Raw genomic sequence first — 14,361 nt, forward strand, 5'->3', positions numbered from 1 at the left:
TGATGAGACATGGGGGCCACATGTATCGTAGCCAGTCTGTGACCAGATATAACTGGCTGCTCTTTGCACTTTATACAGTATTCTTAAAATAATATCTGACCTAGAAAACTACCCATGTTGCAAGGATAAAACGCCAAATACTGTATATTTAAAACATTTGTTGTTTTTACTTTCCAATATCGATAGTGGGAAACACTATCTTGCACCTGTGTGAGATAAGAATAAGATACAAGAGACAACTAATAACCACCATCATCATCTGAGACTTAATACAGGATGTACCCAACCTCCAGCACCCATAGAAATGTGGAAAGCTTGACTTGCATCTCATATATTACATCTAATATTATTGTCATATTATTATTTTTGTTGTTATGAAAAGCTAATGTGCTGCAGAAAAACGGAGGGGGATTCGGAATCAGTGCAAAAATTAATCTAGAAAAGTTTGCTTGTATCTCTGCTTTGAAAAAAAAGGTTACATTTTTTGACTAATTTAGTCGTTGGGTCTCAAATCCCTGCTGACCCTTCAAGTGTAAAATTAAACCACATCATCTTTTATGTGTCGATTTCTCATAAAAAGTCCTAAATATTCAATCTAAATGTTTTGAGTGAAACTAAACATTTAACAACCATGCAAGCAAACTGATCTATTATGGTCTTCATGGAATGACACATCAAAGTGGGCCTCCTTGTGGCTGACTGGAGGGACTACAGGTCAAAGGTCCCTCAACTTTCATAAAACTCGGAATTGAATTGAGTACTCGTCAAATCAAATCTCTCCAAATGTGTTTTTCCATTTGAGGTATTTATTATCACTGTAACATGTCCAAGAGTCCATATACCCAGATAAGCTGTTTTTATTTGACTGTATAAAAACACTCCTGACCTCAGTGAGCTATCAATTTCGGTACTTGCACAACATTTTGAATTCATATTTAACATGTATGCTGCAGTTAAATATAGATATTGAATCAGTATTCTGATTCAATATCTATTGTCACGCTCCAAAATTCACATCAATGCTTGAGGGTCAGTGTGACAAACTGTCACTGATGGTTTCAACATAAGCCACTTTGCAAATTGCCCAACCCCACCTTCATTTTTATTAGAAGACTGTATCCGGTCAAGTGCTTAACATTTATCTACTGGCATCCTCGGTTTATGACAGTCATAGTCATCAACACCTACGCTAACAAGGGAGTAAAGTCATAATTACAATCAAGAGTTTCATATTTAAATCAAGTGGAAAACCCCTGCTTTCCCATCCTGTGTGAAGGCATGTAGTTTCAATTTGTGGTTGAAACACTCATTGCAAAACATCAGTGTGGGTGCCATTTGAACTCATTTTATCACCCAAATGCATTTTCTTCACACCACCAAACAGTTTATTTGGTCAAAGTACAAAACAACACATAGAAAACCCATGCACAGTATACACTAATGCACATTGTGCAGCCCTACAAAATAACACTTTCAACAAAATGTCCAGCAGAAGTCCTTTTGTATGAAGGATGACTTCAGAAAGTTCGCGTCGTTTATCAAGCCTCGTCTACTTGAATTGATTGTCAATGAGAGTTCCTTTCATTTTGGCCCTCTTAGCCTCGAGCTCGGCCAGCTCCTGCAGCCTCCTCTTGCTCATGCCCTTCCTCTCGAGCTGCTTTTCGATCACTTTCGCGTTTTGAGCATAGGAGTCGGCCACCTCTCTGGCCTCGATCTCCTCCTCCTCTTCGTCGATGGTGGACACGGTGACGGAGCTAAACTTGCCCATATCTTTCGTTCGCTTCGTCATCATCACGCGGACCTTTTTGGGAGCCTCGGGCTGCTTTTGACTGTACACGCTGGTGTTACCGATCCCCTGTCCAAATTTGACCACCGCTCCTTCCACGACGAAAGTGGCCTGGGTGTTCTTCTCCTGGTGCTGGTAGAAGAGCAGCAGGCCGCACTTGCCGCACTTTTTGCGGTATTGCCTCTCGATGCCCTTGTCTCTCTTGATGTACGCGTTCTCGTCCTCTTCCACGTTGCAGAATTTGTGCGCGTGTTTGACGACGTCGATCACCCGGGCGCGGTCTCGGGGCCTCATGGGGAGCTTCTCCAGCTGGCAGTCCAGAACCAGCACCATCTGGCCGCACAGGCAGTAGTAGACATGGAGGGGCTTCTCCCCGTCGTCGTATTCCTCTCGATCTCGCGTGTCCGAGCACACAACACTTCTCGAGACCACCTTCGGCATGTTGGTTTACTTTCCAAATAAAATATTTTGTGCAAATCATGCGCTATTGACTAAGCGCCAAGGCGATGGCGTTTTGTCAAAAGCAAAGGTACACAAAGATAACGTATTATTTCACTTCCGGTGTGCGGCACTGTAATGTTTCCTATGGGGAACCAAAGTTTTTACATTCTAAACGTTCCGGAGTTAGCCAATTTCCGGATATTTGAATGTTTCCGTTGCATTTGCTACATTTTAATAAAGTTTGGATGATTTTAAGTGCCCTACACACATATCGTTTTCAGGCCTAATTCAAGCATTTTCAGTCTTCCGATCGAAGTCATTACATTCCAGATGCCCGTACAGCAGTTTCCCAATCTTTAATGAGCCAAGGTACACATACCTGAGGGAAAAAAACTACACTAAACAAAAACGTCACAAAAAGTGGAGACACATGTTAATTACTAGCGTTTAAAAACAATTAAAAATCCCCTGAAGGAAATTGAGTTTTATGTTCATGGTTTGACTTTTGAAGTTAAATGTTTAAACTTTCTAAAAATATAATTATTGGATTGGATACAACTTTATTGTCAAATGTGCTCACACTCACATTCAGGTTTGAGAACAATTTATTTCCTGGAATGCGGGGGTAAATGCCCAGAAAAGCACAGGGAGAACACGCAAACTTCACACAGAAGTGCAAGAGCCCACATCTGAATACCAGCCTCAGAAGTTTTAGGTGGGTGTTTTAACCACAGCTGCAAAAATGTCATTTAATTATTCATATATCTTCTGCCATTACATAGAAAAGCATTTCATTTTTATTCTGCCACTGTACTTGCCTACCATAAATGGACAAAGATACGTTTGTAAATGTTTGGATCAATTAAGGGAAATTGGATCATTTCTTACTCCACACTGGTTATGATCCACTGGTGTAAGGACACTTTGATTCTCTCATCTTTCATCTATAACTGCTTCAAACAACAAAGTGTATGCAGGAAAAGTGGTTAAGATTGCATGACTGTCTTATGTGTGATTATGTTTTATTTTATGTTAACTGTTCTGTAAAGCACTGTTACATCTGAAGCTGTTGTGAAAGCGCTATATAAATATTGTATGATTCAATCTAAATGATCACCTTGATAGATTAACTTTAACAAATTAAATCACTTCAATGTTGATGACTTTGTTTCGCCTCAAAGGGAACTAAAAATTAGGACTTTGCACAACAAATGCTGAACTACTTTATTTCCAAGCCTATGCACTTCTGTTAAAGTACTTTTAAGGTCATGTTTGGCACAAACTAAAATACCAGCTAATGCAATTTATAGAACTACAGGTAATTTTATTTATTTATTGTGGGGGGGCGGTATCAGTACAAAAGGATGTACACCAACTGAATTCATATTAAAGAAAACATTTATTTCATTAATGAACAACATATACAAAGTACATGACTGCATAGACATTGCAGGTGCAATTAAGTGAATCAAATGAAGGTTACATCCCTCGATCAAAGGACCGATGATGTCAGAAGCGCCTCACTGACAACAGCTTGTGTCACACGTCTTCTCTTTGCACACGCAGCCTGACGCACATTTGGTGCATCCGGACGGGCAGCATGGGCAGCAGCCTGAATAAAATCACAGGAAAATAAAATAAAAATTACATCAGACTTCGTAATCACATCCATTAGTGTTCTCAACTTTTGTATTGCTATCCGTTACAATAAAATACCACGTGTAAAAGCAATAACAGACTCAGATTGAAAGACAGACATTAAAATATAACCACTAAGCATTTCCTCAAGGTAGTTCAAGTTAAGATTTCACGCACTCTTCTTGCAAGTGGTGCAAGAGCAGTTGGTACAAGCACAGGATCCAGCGCATTTGCAGGTTCCAGCTGCACATACACACACAAAAAAAGAAATCTTAACAAGGTCAGAGTCGCGATTCACAAACTAGAAATGTGCCCCCAATTGCTGTTTTATACTCACTCTTGGAGCAGTCACAAGGGTCCATGCTGAATGCTGGTAGATTGCTTTTTGCGTCCTTGAAGAGAAGCTGGCAGGTGCTCGTCTGAGTAGTCGTTGTGGGAAGAAACGAAGAAGCTGCTCTTTTATAGGATTCCAGTGAGCGGCCGGGCCGTGTGCAAATGTTTTCGTGACAAACGACGACAAAGAGTTTGTGCGCACGACCTCTTTTTTTTCTTTTTACGACGTGCAGCCAGAAGTGGGAGCACAGATTCAACTCAGGCGACCACAATATTACGTAATCACATAATTTATTCCCTGGGGGTCATTCAAATTATAATTTGTTAATTTGTAAAGAGAACCACTCATTATTAGCGTGGGTAGGGGGATAAATCAACAATTAAGGGAATGACTGTATGAAGTCTGATTAATTGATGTGGAATGAGAATGGCCATACGGTTTATTCAGTTTTCCAGGATCATACTCATATTATAATTTGTATTTGTAATATCGTTAAGTATATTGATTCTGATAGATCTGTTTATCGCGTTAAAAAGAACGATATTTTCTAATTAGGGGTATTTCAAACGACGATTCATGATGTTTTTATTGCACAGTAACACCGAGCTGCACACGGCACTTGGTCTTACAAGTTTGCACACAGCTGCCTCAAGGGGCACGTGAGCAAAACATCAATAGGCTGCTTTAGTCAGAGGCGCTGCCTTCTAGGACGGTGTGCAGTGTGAAAATAACGCAATCATTCACATGTCGACAGAAGGGAGGGATTTATCAAGAGGAGCATGACTAATTGTTTCCCAGACACAACTTCAAATCAGCATCAATCGCGTAACGTTCAAGCCCCATCCAAAATGAATCCTAAATGATTCTCCTTGAATTATTTTTCTACTTGCGTTTGAAATGGAGTCTTTGAAATTGTTTCATTTCGGATGAAACGCGAAAGACAATGTTTTTTCAGTGTTTTGTCCCTTGTGACGAGAACTTTCCTTCCGTTTTGCACTCGCCACAGATTTGCTTCTCGCTTCTTGCCAGTATTGTCAAATCATGCTTCGTCATCTCATCGTGAAGTGACCATGATCATGCGGGGAAACGTTAAAGATTGACGCACCCATTCTTCCTGGCAATAGGCAGATCGACTTATCTAAAATATGCACAATCTTACAAGCTCATGCTTTTAGACCATTTTGACAGTTTTTGATTATATAATAATGAAAATAATAATAACGTTCCTGGCCCTAAAATGCTTTGATGAGTCACTGGTTTGGAGATTAAAATTAGAAACTGGTGGCATTTGCCAGCTACCTAGGCAAGCGAAAAAAAGGTTGTGGTAGTAAAAACATCTCTCCATCAAGTCCATATGAAACACAAGCAATGCCCAATTGAATCAATTGAATCAATCAAAACATTCGGATGATAATCTAATCTCGATGCAAATATATTTTGAAGCCATTATTTAGCTATTTGCATTATTAGCTTCACGACACATTGCGGACAGATATGCTTTGACTATAGTGTGACCTCGCTTTGAAACTTATAATGTGACCTCGCTTTGAAACTTATGATGTGACCTCGACTTGAACCTTATGGTATGACCTTGACTTGAACTCCCTTAGCGACGAAAATAATGTTTTCCAGACGAAAATAATGTTTTCCAGACTAAGACCAGACAACGCTGTGCATGCTTCAGTTAAATTTTTAGTGAAAGGAACTGGAACAACTTTGGCAAAAAACAAAAGCATTAGAACAGTCATCCGGAAACCGAAAGGGAACTATCCATTGTGAGTTACGCCCTGCTTAGAATATGTAAGAGTTGTCTTGAGATGTTGCTTTCTACTGTTTTCGTGCTTTCTACTGTCTTCGTTATTAGTTTATTGTTTATTGTTGTATATATGATATTTGCTCCATGTACAGCACTTTGTATACAGCGGTGGTTGTCTAAAAGTGCTCTATAAACACAGTTGAGTTTGGTTCAGAGTTGAGTTAATGCAGTATATTTTAATATACCCATCATTGGTTTCTTTGATCAGGCAAAATCGTGCTTTTCCCCTTTTTCCCTTAAAACTCCTACCTTATAGTCCTCTCTCTGTCACAATTAGAGACGACATAGCACATAGATCCGCTTGTTCCACTGCCCTAGCTAAACTCGACCTGCTCTGCCATGCAGATTTGAGATTTATTACAAAATCAGTGAACCAACCAACAAGTAACGAGTTAACGACCATTCACATTCACCCCGTATGGATCTATCATGTATGTTTTTTCAGTTGGGGCAGCCAAAATACTCAGAGAAAACCCATGCAAGCTCAAATATCTGTGTGAAAAGCACAAAAATCAGAAACATAGATCAATCATACAAACCGCCCTCTACTGCACTGCCTGCATGTCTGTCATAGTGGAATGCTGCCTCTAGAGGGTGACATCCAGTCATCTAGCATAGGTCCTGTTAAGATATGATTCCTCTCTGTTAGCTGGATTTGAAAGAAACAATGTAGAATGCTGTTGAAGGTATTTCCTGCTTACTGTGATTACAATCACCTTTGGTAACCCCTCACCCCCACTACTTTTATGACCCCTCCAGAGGACATGTCAACATCAAAAGAGGAACTGTTATCTCAAGTATCTGTGTTGCAGCTATTGAGGGACTGCGCTTTGCTATGAGTACTATTGATCTCAGTCTCTTTCCTGAACATTTATTTGCACACTTAAAACAACGTATGTGGTGTTAAAGTTTATCTTCTTCCTCCTTGGTTGATTAATGGCCCCCAAGTGTCTTCTGTTGTCCCCCCGCACCTTGGGTCGGTCCCTGATCGCTGTTAAGCCCCCCTGGGAAGACCTCTTATCTCAGGATGTATGCACAGCGGGGGTTCTGGAACTTGCCATCACACCAAATGGTGGGTAGTGGTCGTTTGGTCTCACCTCACCACTCCCACCTTCTTCCAGCCACACCGGGTCAGATGTCATGTTACTTTCTTTGTTTCCGGGATTTGCATGAGAGGCGTACCTAACCGCCTCTCATTATCATATTGTCTCTATATAATCTCATGAATGTGTTTCTTCTATGCTTCCTGATTCAAATCTGGACCCTTCAGGAGCCCGAATCGATTTGTAAACTGCAGAAAATAAATTAAAACCCTTCGAAGGAACTGTTCATCGCCTCCAGCCTTTATTTGGTTAACCAACATCCTCATCATCCGAAATTCAACGAACACGTGGGGAAGAGGAGGCCGCCTTTCCCACAACAGTCCCCAACCACCGGTTCACGGACCAGTCCCACACCATGACCCATTTAGGACCGGGACGCACAGAGAGAGACCTACAAGCTGTGTGTGGCGGAAATGTGCGCAACCCTAGCCAATCCAAGTCCCCCTTCTAATATTGGTTTGCCCTTGAAATAAACAGAATCCGCCAATAAATGAAAGAAGAAGCAATAAACAGAAAGTAATAGTAACAAATTGACCAAACGTACAGGTAAATGTGCAGCTGATGGGCAGCAATGACTTTCAAGGATGAAGCTATTTTGACAAAAGAAGTTCCTCCCCCAGCGGTATCTCCAGAGCGACGTAGAGGAGGAAGTTGTTGTGAATGGTATGTCGACAAAAACAAGGCAATACAAGATCCCTGTTGAATCATTTGAACAAGTAGCACTCAAGTGATCAAGTGGAAAGCATGAAAATGAGAACTTCTGCACAGACTGCCAACGTAAAATTTGGCAGTTTAGTCGCTGATAACAACCTGGCATCAATCAATCGAGTCATTTCTTTGATTAGTCACATTTGCAAGTAGCAATGATGCTTACCCCATATGTAGGATCATAACTTCCAGCGAAACCACACCACAATTGTCGTAGTGTGTGTCTATGTGAAAGGCCAAATGGTTCTCATGAAACAGGATCCTGCAGCTCCAGAATGGGAACATACTGTACAGTCTGCCATCATAGGTATTTCAAATGGTCTAATGTTAAGAAATTGGAGTAAGTTGTTTTAGGACAAAACACTTTTTTAAACCATTATTTACATGAAGATATGAGCCAGTCAGATCAGACATATTAAAAGATGCATCTGAGCAGATGTATTTATTTGCTGAGGATGTTGGGATCTTCTTTCAGCTCGTCTGTGAATGCTTCCAACATTCTTGTGCCACATGTCTGCGGGAAAATAAAGCAACAAGAGTGCTAGCTCGTCTCGCTAGAAGTTTCGTACGTGAGCAAAATAGATATTCATGAAATGACATTTACTGTCAACAGTGTGTGGCTCATTTTACTTCATACAGCCGCTGTTATTTTAGAATAGGAATTGTAGCTGTTTAGCTTGTGTTAAAAGGTGGGGAAGGACTTGTCAGTTTTTGAGGAATCTTTTCAGAACCGGCCTCACTCCCAAAGCAGGTTAGTTCAGCGAATGTGTTGATATGGATTTATGAGTCTGTATCTAAAGCTGAAAATGGCACACCTGTGCATTAAGTAAAACTATTTTGCATTATAATGATTTCCACGGTGTCAAATATTCAGCCCTGCAATTTATGTACAAGATTGTCCAGTTTCATTGAATAACAGCTGTTGCTAATATTTTGTGTCATTCATTGAACTTGGGCAGCATTGTGTATTAGTGGTTTGCATGTCTGTCTCGAAAGGCTTTGGATTTAAATGTTGAGTCGGTGTAGTTAAAATGTTAAAGAATATAAGTCTCATAAATTGTCCACCAATGCAAACTGCAACCTCAGAAATAACCTTGCACTAGATTGTTGTGCATAAGTGCTGTGTATGCTAACCATGTTTGCATGATCTAATTAGCTTTGTCATACAAGATAATAGTATTATTACTTCTCCACAGAGAGACAGTGGCATGGATCACGTGCTAAAAATTGCAGACCGTTATTTCCTGACTCCGTATGTTTACCCAGCGTCATGGCCCGAGGACGGGGCTCTGCGCCAACTCATCAGCCTGAGCCTGTTGACCAACCTCGGAGCCCAAACGGTTTACATAATCTTTGGCGCACTAAATTTCTACTGCGTCTTTGACCACAGGCTCATGAAACATCCATTGTTCATTGAGGTGGGTTATTGAATCCTTTCAGCAAGAATGTCATGATGGACCTACACATCGAAACTCATTGCTGCATGCTGAAGAAATTCAGAATTGCTTCCTAAGTTGTTGTTTTTTGTTGTTGTTGTTTTTTAATAACTAAATTACAAGGCCAGTTTGGGCTATATAAAGACTGTAAACCGCAATATACTTGGTAAAATTGCATCGCCTCACTGTGAGCTATTTTGAAATATTCTAAAGATATTTCAGAACAATTAAGTGCACTTCTACACCACAACAATCCCAATAAATGTCAATCAAAATGAGCATTATCTTTGTAAATGCAGTTTTGATACTCTTGTACTGTTAGATCTTCTTTGTTAAAGTTATGTACAGTATTTTAATTTGTATTCAATGATAGAACCAAGTAAGCCAAGAGATTCAACTCGCAATCACCTCCCTCTTCTGGATGAGTTTTCCCACAGTGCTAATTTTCTTCTTGGAGATCAGAGGACACAGCAAACTCTTTGATGACATCAACCAGTCTTCTCGGGGTGAGGGCCGTTTTACTAAAGAGGTGCAATCATTCTAATACCATTAAAATGCAAGATAAGACAAACTTTAGTACTTTGTTTGGTTAGGCTGGCCGGGGGTGTTCCTGAGCGTTGCTGGATTCTTGTTCTTCACGGACATGTGTATCTACTGGATACACCGCTCCATGCATCACAAGAGCATCTATAAGGTGAGTTCAAGCACTTCAATGCATTATTTTTGTTTTAGGTGTCAAGAGTAACATGATTGGTTGATAATTGGACAAACGAATAACTTGTCAATAAATTAAAAATATTCATCCATATTCTAACAAATTTGAATAACAATTGTTTTAGTTGCATAGTTTTAATCTCCATGGTTGTAACCTAAGGTAGATGTTTCTAAGACAGAGCATTCCAGCTGCAATAAAATCAAAGCCCTGAGAATGAAATGATCTGGACCAATGACCAAATCCACAAGCATAATTTAATGTAGCGAAATATGACATTTGGTTTTGTTGACTTGTTCTTTGGTTACATGAAGTTACAAAGTGAGTGAACTTTGGCAAAGCTTGAGAGAATCAGTATGGTCAAAACGTTCCACCTTGGTAATTCGGACCATACAACATTTTCCTAATATGTACTAGTCTTTTCTACTCCCCTCAGTACTTACATAAGCAGCATCATTTATTCAAGATCCCCACACCATTTGCAAGCCACGCCTTCCACCCACTTGACGGCTTCCTGCAGAGCTTACCCTATCATGTCTACCCTTTCATCTTCCCACTTCACAAGGTGATCATCTACAATGATAATCCACATTTAATGTATTGCATTCCATAATGGCTCGATTAAGGTATACAATATTTTTGGTATGTGGGGTATTACAGGTTGTCTACTTATCTCTCTTCATCTTCGTTAATATCTGGACCATCTCCATTCACGACGGCGACTACCGCATTCCCGGCCCCTTAATAAGCATTATCAATGGTGCTGCCCACCACGTGGATCATCACCTCTATTTCAACTATAACTATGGACAGTACTTTACTCTCTGGGATCGTCTTGGAGGCTCCTACAAATACCCTTCAGTTCTCCAAGGGAGGGGACCAACTGACCACATTGGCAAGCTTGCAGCAGACAAGGCATTGATTCAGTGACAATGGAGCAGTAGTCAGAATACAAACACGATTGCAATGGACGTGTAAGGTTTTAATAATTTCAAAGACACGACACATGGACACATAAACATATAACATTTGTTTACATGCTTATCTATACTCTTGAATTGCATGGAGCTGGTCTAAAACATTGTGAAAAGATTGCATGCAGATTTGAACAAGTCAATTAAAGCAGAATGTGACAATGCATGGAGCTGGTCTAAAACATTGTAAAAGGATTCAGAGCAGATTTTTAACAAGTTAATTAAAGCAGAATGTGACAATGTAAGTGCTGACGCAAAGTTTTTGAAGGACTGCTCTTTAGTAGGAACGCTAGAAACCTGCAGCAGGTAATCATGGGATAATATTCATGAAGCCACAAGATAGTGGACTAACAGCCCAACAAAGCAAATCTGTGAACGTAGCAGGTGTTCTACAGTGCTATGCCAGCAGTGATTCAACTCCCAGTGTTTGGAGTGTTTTCATGAAGGCTCTGCAGGGAAAGGTCTGTCCACTTCATTTCTTGTTCCTTCACGGACTCTGTGGATCCACCATTGTCCTGTTCAGCCTCAGGGAGTTCACTCTGAAATGCAGCAAATACAACATGATGAGATTATTCTAATCAAATTACTGTTGGCGATTGTGTGGGCTCCCTCCGGGCTAGTCGTTCTTTTCACAATCCCAACACATGCATGATGCAAGATTTTAAACCGACAAAAGATGGGTTGTCTCTGTGTCAGACTGACAGGTTTGGGTACTCTGTTGCTGGACTGTAACATTAGGTTACATCAAGTAAAGGTCCACATTCAGTGAAAGGACACAATTTAACACAGCAAGTTTACTGCTGCACTGTGACTGACTTCATGGATGATAATCTGCATTGTTGCAATCATTTTATTGTAACACAACGTATCGTAATACTGGAGGTGTTTTTTCCGATAAGACCCATCTAATGCTTAAAAATGAAATATCTGTTTGGGAAAATTGGATACTTAACAGACACTGCCTAACACATTGGTGTCATAATGCAAACGCCGATTTACCAGCGGGATTGTGACGTCTTCATAGGGCAATTTGTCTTCTCTCCAAGCGTCATCGGTAAGATCCAAAACTCTACCGTCTCGTTGAATTTCACTGTCCATACTCAAGACAAGACTTTCTTTCCACGTCACAAAACCGCACCTACGAAAAATCTGTATTATATATTCTTGTGTGTCACGTAGAGAATAAATACAAAAGTTCGAAATTGAAACGTGTATTAGTTGTCCGAGTTTTGCGAATGGCGCATTTATTAAACGTCATACCCCGACGCTTAGGGATGACGAAAATGACGTAAATATCGTTTAAGAACAAATGTTGATTAAAACGCTGAAACGTTTCCAATATTACAAACACATTCGAAAGTTTGGTTAATGCAACTGTATTATCTTAAACATCTCCGAGCCCTCAATTTGCCCCACCTAAAGGCAACGCCGGTGTTTAATGGTCGCCATGGAAACTAAAGAAGATTGCGAACAACCAAAGAAAGAAAAGTCTTATTTGGACAAATCGCTCTTTGACGGTACGTTTGGGTAACGTTCACCATGTTTTTTTTCGTTGATTATGGTAGCAACTAAACCGACTAACTCCCCAATAATGTTTCACTTGATTACTACTGTTCAAATATCGGAATATTGTAATCGCATTTTAGATTAATTTACTATTATTAACATTACAATTATTTAAGTATTATTGTATTGTAAGTATTTTTGAAGTACGTAGCTACGTTTAAGAGAACATACAGCTATCTCAGTGTCAACATTTTAATATATTCAAAGACAAGACAATTGATAACACTAAAGAGCTTGAAGAAATCGTCCATGTACACAAGAGGTGTAGCAAAAAGCAAGTAGCCTCACAAATATTTTTGGATTGTGGTTTGTTGGCTAAAGTAAATAAGCATATTAAAGCCAAATAATACATACAATGTCCAAATAAAAACATGATATTTCTTTCACGTGACAGTAAACATTTCTGTGGTTCGTATTCCATATTGACATAATTTTACCAACAGCGAGGTATGAGCAGAACTACATCAAATTGTCAAAATTGTGTGTGATTATTAAATTTTAACAAAAGTTGTTTTTTTTTTTCCTCAGCAGGCGCTTCAGTGATGTCAACCCCAGTTGAAGAGCAGGCAGAAAACACACAAACATGCATCAACCTTGGAAATCCAGTTTTCACCTGCACTGCCACACCATCTTTCAGAGGTGCAAGTCAATCGCGATGGTCCAAAGCTCAGAACCCCCTATACAGGACCACTTCTGGTGACTATGGCCTGTATCCTCCCACTGTTGAAACTACACCCTGTACATTCCACCCAAAATCACAGAAATTCACCAAACACCTTGCCAAGAGTGGGATGTACCGTGACAATTGCTTCAACACGACCCTTGACCGCAGCAGAGTGTATGACTGTCCCAATTTACAACACACTATCTGAATACTGATGTGATAATTGTGGTTCTAAATACTTAATTCACTGTGAAATTCTTGATCCTATTAGAAGTGAGGGGAACATTATGTGGCAGCACCTCTTTCTGGAAATTTATATGTGATCTGATCAGAGTCCAATGCTTGCAAATACATGTATCACATTCTGTTGATTAATTATAGCTATTAATTTCCTTGAAACATTGAGCTTGTGAACAAGTACAAATGTTTGGAATAAAATAAAAATACGGTGTGTGATCAAAGTCTGAGATGTGATAAAATACATAAGTTTGTTTCACACGGTCTTGATTTGGGTCATTTCCCCCTCAATTATGTGAATGGTAGTGGGACGGGTTGTCTGTTCCCAATGACGACCTGACCTCTGTTGGAATAGGCTACAGCACTGATGTGACCATGAAGATGAGTGTGGTTAAAAAAAAAAATGTATGCGTGTTGGGGGGGCAGATGCATTTCATAGCTTGTTGGTAGAAGCTATTTTTGAGTCTTGTGGTTCTACACTTTAATGACGTTTTCCAGAACAAAGGGGTCAGGGTCTTGATACTTCTGGTGACTATGGCCTGTATCCTCCCACTGTTGAAACTACACCCTGTACATTCCACCCAAAATCACAGAAATTCACCAAACACCTTGCCAAGAGTGGGATGTACCGTGACAATTGCTTCAACACGACCCTTGACCGCAGCAGAGTGTATGACTGTCCCAATTTACAACACACTATCTGAATACTGATGTGATAATTGTGGTTCTAAATACTTAATTCACTGTGAAATTCTTGATCCTATTAGAAGTGAGGGGAACATTATGTGGCAGCACCTCTTTCTGGAAATTTATATGTGATCTGATCAGAGTCCAATGCTTGCAAATACATGTATCACATTCTGTTGATTAATTATAGCTATTAATTTCCTTGAAACATTGAGCTTGTGAACAAGTACAAATGTTTGGAATAAAATAAAAATACGGT

At 39.9% G+C, this 14,361-nt stretch overlaps 4 protein-coding genes across 5 annotated transcripts; 1 reads left to right on the plus strand and 3 right to left on the minus strand.

Annotated features, from left to right (window-relative positions):
• Positions 1-1,362: 1,362 nt before the first annotated feature.
• On the minus strand, positions 1,363-2,376 carry steep1 (STING1 ER exit protein 1). The gene has a single exon (XM_019888269.1). The coding sequence runs from the start codon at positions 2,225-2,227 to the stop codon at positions 1,550-1,552; it is 678 nt and encodes a 225-aa protein (XP_019743828.1). The 5' UTR covers positions 2,228-2,376; the 3' UTR covers positions 1,363-1,549.
• Positions 2,377-3,607: 1,231 nt separating this feature from the next.
• mt2 (metallothionein 2) lies at positions 3,608-4,321 on the minus strand. The gene is made up of 3 exons (XM_019888271.1): positions 4,203-4,321; positions 4,043-4,108; positions 3,608-3,839 (listed from the first exon to the last, which is right to left on the minus strand). The coding sequence occupies exons 1-3, from the start codon at positions 4,225-4,227 to the stop codon at positions 3,748-3,750; spliced, it is 183 nt and encodes a 60-aa protein (XP_019743830.1). The 5' UTR covers positions 4,228-4,321; the 3' UTR covers positions 3,608-3,747.
• Positions 4,322-7,978: 3,657 nt separating this feature from the next.
• Positions 7,979-10,937, plus strand: LOC109526775 (lathosterol oxidase-like). 2 transcript variants are annotated; one of them, XM_019888267.1, is made up of 6 exons: positions 7,979-8,577; positions 9,023-9,244; positions 9,636-9,768; positions 9,856-9,956; positions 10,441-10,539; positions 10,635-10,937. In XM_019888267.1, exons 2-6 carry the CDS (start codon positions 9,035-9,037, stop codon positions 10,902-10,904), a joined length of 813 nt encoding a protein of 270 aa, XP_019743826.1. In that variant the 5' UTR covers positions 7,979-8,577; positions 9,023-9,034; the 3' UTR covers positions 10,905-10,937. The 2 variants fall into 2 exon arrangements, with proteins under 2 accessions (XP_019743826.1, XP_019743825.1); XM_019888266.1 differs by having other exon boundaries at positions 7,980-8,577; positions 10,411-10,539.
• Positions 10,936-12,069, minus strand: anapc13 (anaphase promoting complex subunit 13). Its single transcript, XM_019888270.1, has 2 exons — positions 11,948-12,069; positions 10,936-11,487 (listed from the first exon to the last, which is right to left on the minus strand). Exons 1-2 carry the CDS (start codon positions 12,044-12,046, stop codon positions 11,362-11,364), a joined length of 225 nt encoding a protein of 74 aa, XP_019743829.1. The 5' UTR covers positions 12,047-12,069; the 3' UTR covers positions 10,936-11,361.
• Positions 12,070-14,361: the final 2,292 nt, after the last annotated feature.

This window comes from Hippocampus comes, unplaced genomic scaffold (genome assembly GCF_001891065.2).
Source record: "Hippocampus comes isolate QL1 unplaced genomic scaffold, H_comes_QL1_v1.1 scaffold112, whole genome shotgun sequence".
Classification (NCBI taxonomy): domain Eukaryota; kingdom Metazoa; phylum Chordata; class Actinopteri; order Syngnathiformes; family Syngnathidae; genus Hippocampus; species Hippocampus comes.

What these genes read in the sequence shown, in the direction of transcription:
- steep1 (XM_019888269.1), bottom strand. Translation starts at nt 2,227, where the DNA reads ATGCCGAAGGTGGTCTCGAGAAGTGTTGTGTGCTCGGACACGCGAGAT.
- mt2 (XM_019888271.1), bottom strand. Translation starts at nt 4,227, where the DNA reads ATGGACCCTTGTGACTGCTCCAAGA. An exon ending in CCCTTGTGACTGCTCCAAGA is followed by an intron (nt 4,109 to 4,202) that starts GTGAGTATAAAA and finishes GTGTATGTGCAG; the next exon opens with CTGGAACCTGCAAATGCGCT. An exon ending in TTGCACCACTTGCAAGAAGA is followed by an intron (nt 3,840 to 4,042) that starts GTGCGTGAAATC and finishes GATTTTATTCAG; the next exon opens with GCTGCTGCCCATGCTGCCCG.
- LOC109526775 (XM_019888266.1), top strand. Translation starts at nt 9,035, where the DNA reads ATGGATCACGTGCTAAAAATTGCAGACCGTTATTTCCTGACTCCGTAT. An exon ending in AACATCCATTGTTCATTGAG is followed by an intron (nt 9,245 to 9,635) that starts GTGGGTTATTGA and finishes ATTCAATGATAG; the next exon opens with AACCAAGTAAGCCAAGAGAT. An exon ending in CATCAACCAGTCTTCTCGGG is followed by an intron (nt 9,769 to 9,855) that starts GTGAGGGCCGTT and finishes TTGTTTGGTTAG; the next exon opens with GCTGGCCGGGGGTGTTCCTG.
- anapc13 (XM_019888270.1), bottom strand. Translation starts at nt 12,046, where the DNA reads ATGGACAGTGAAATTCAACGAGACGGTAGAGTTTTGGATCTTACCGAT. An exon ending in AAGACGTCACAATCCCGCTG is followed by an intron (nt 11,488 to 11,947) that starts GTAAATCGGCGT and finishes GCTGCATTTCAG; the next exon opens with AGTGAACTCCCTGAGGCTGA.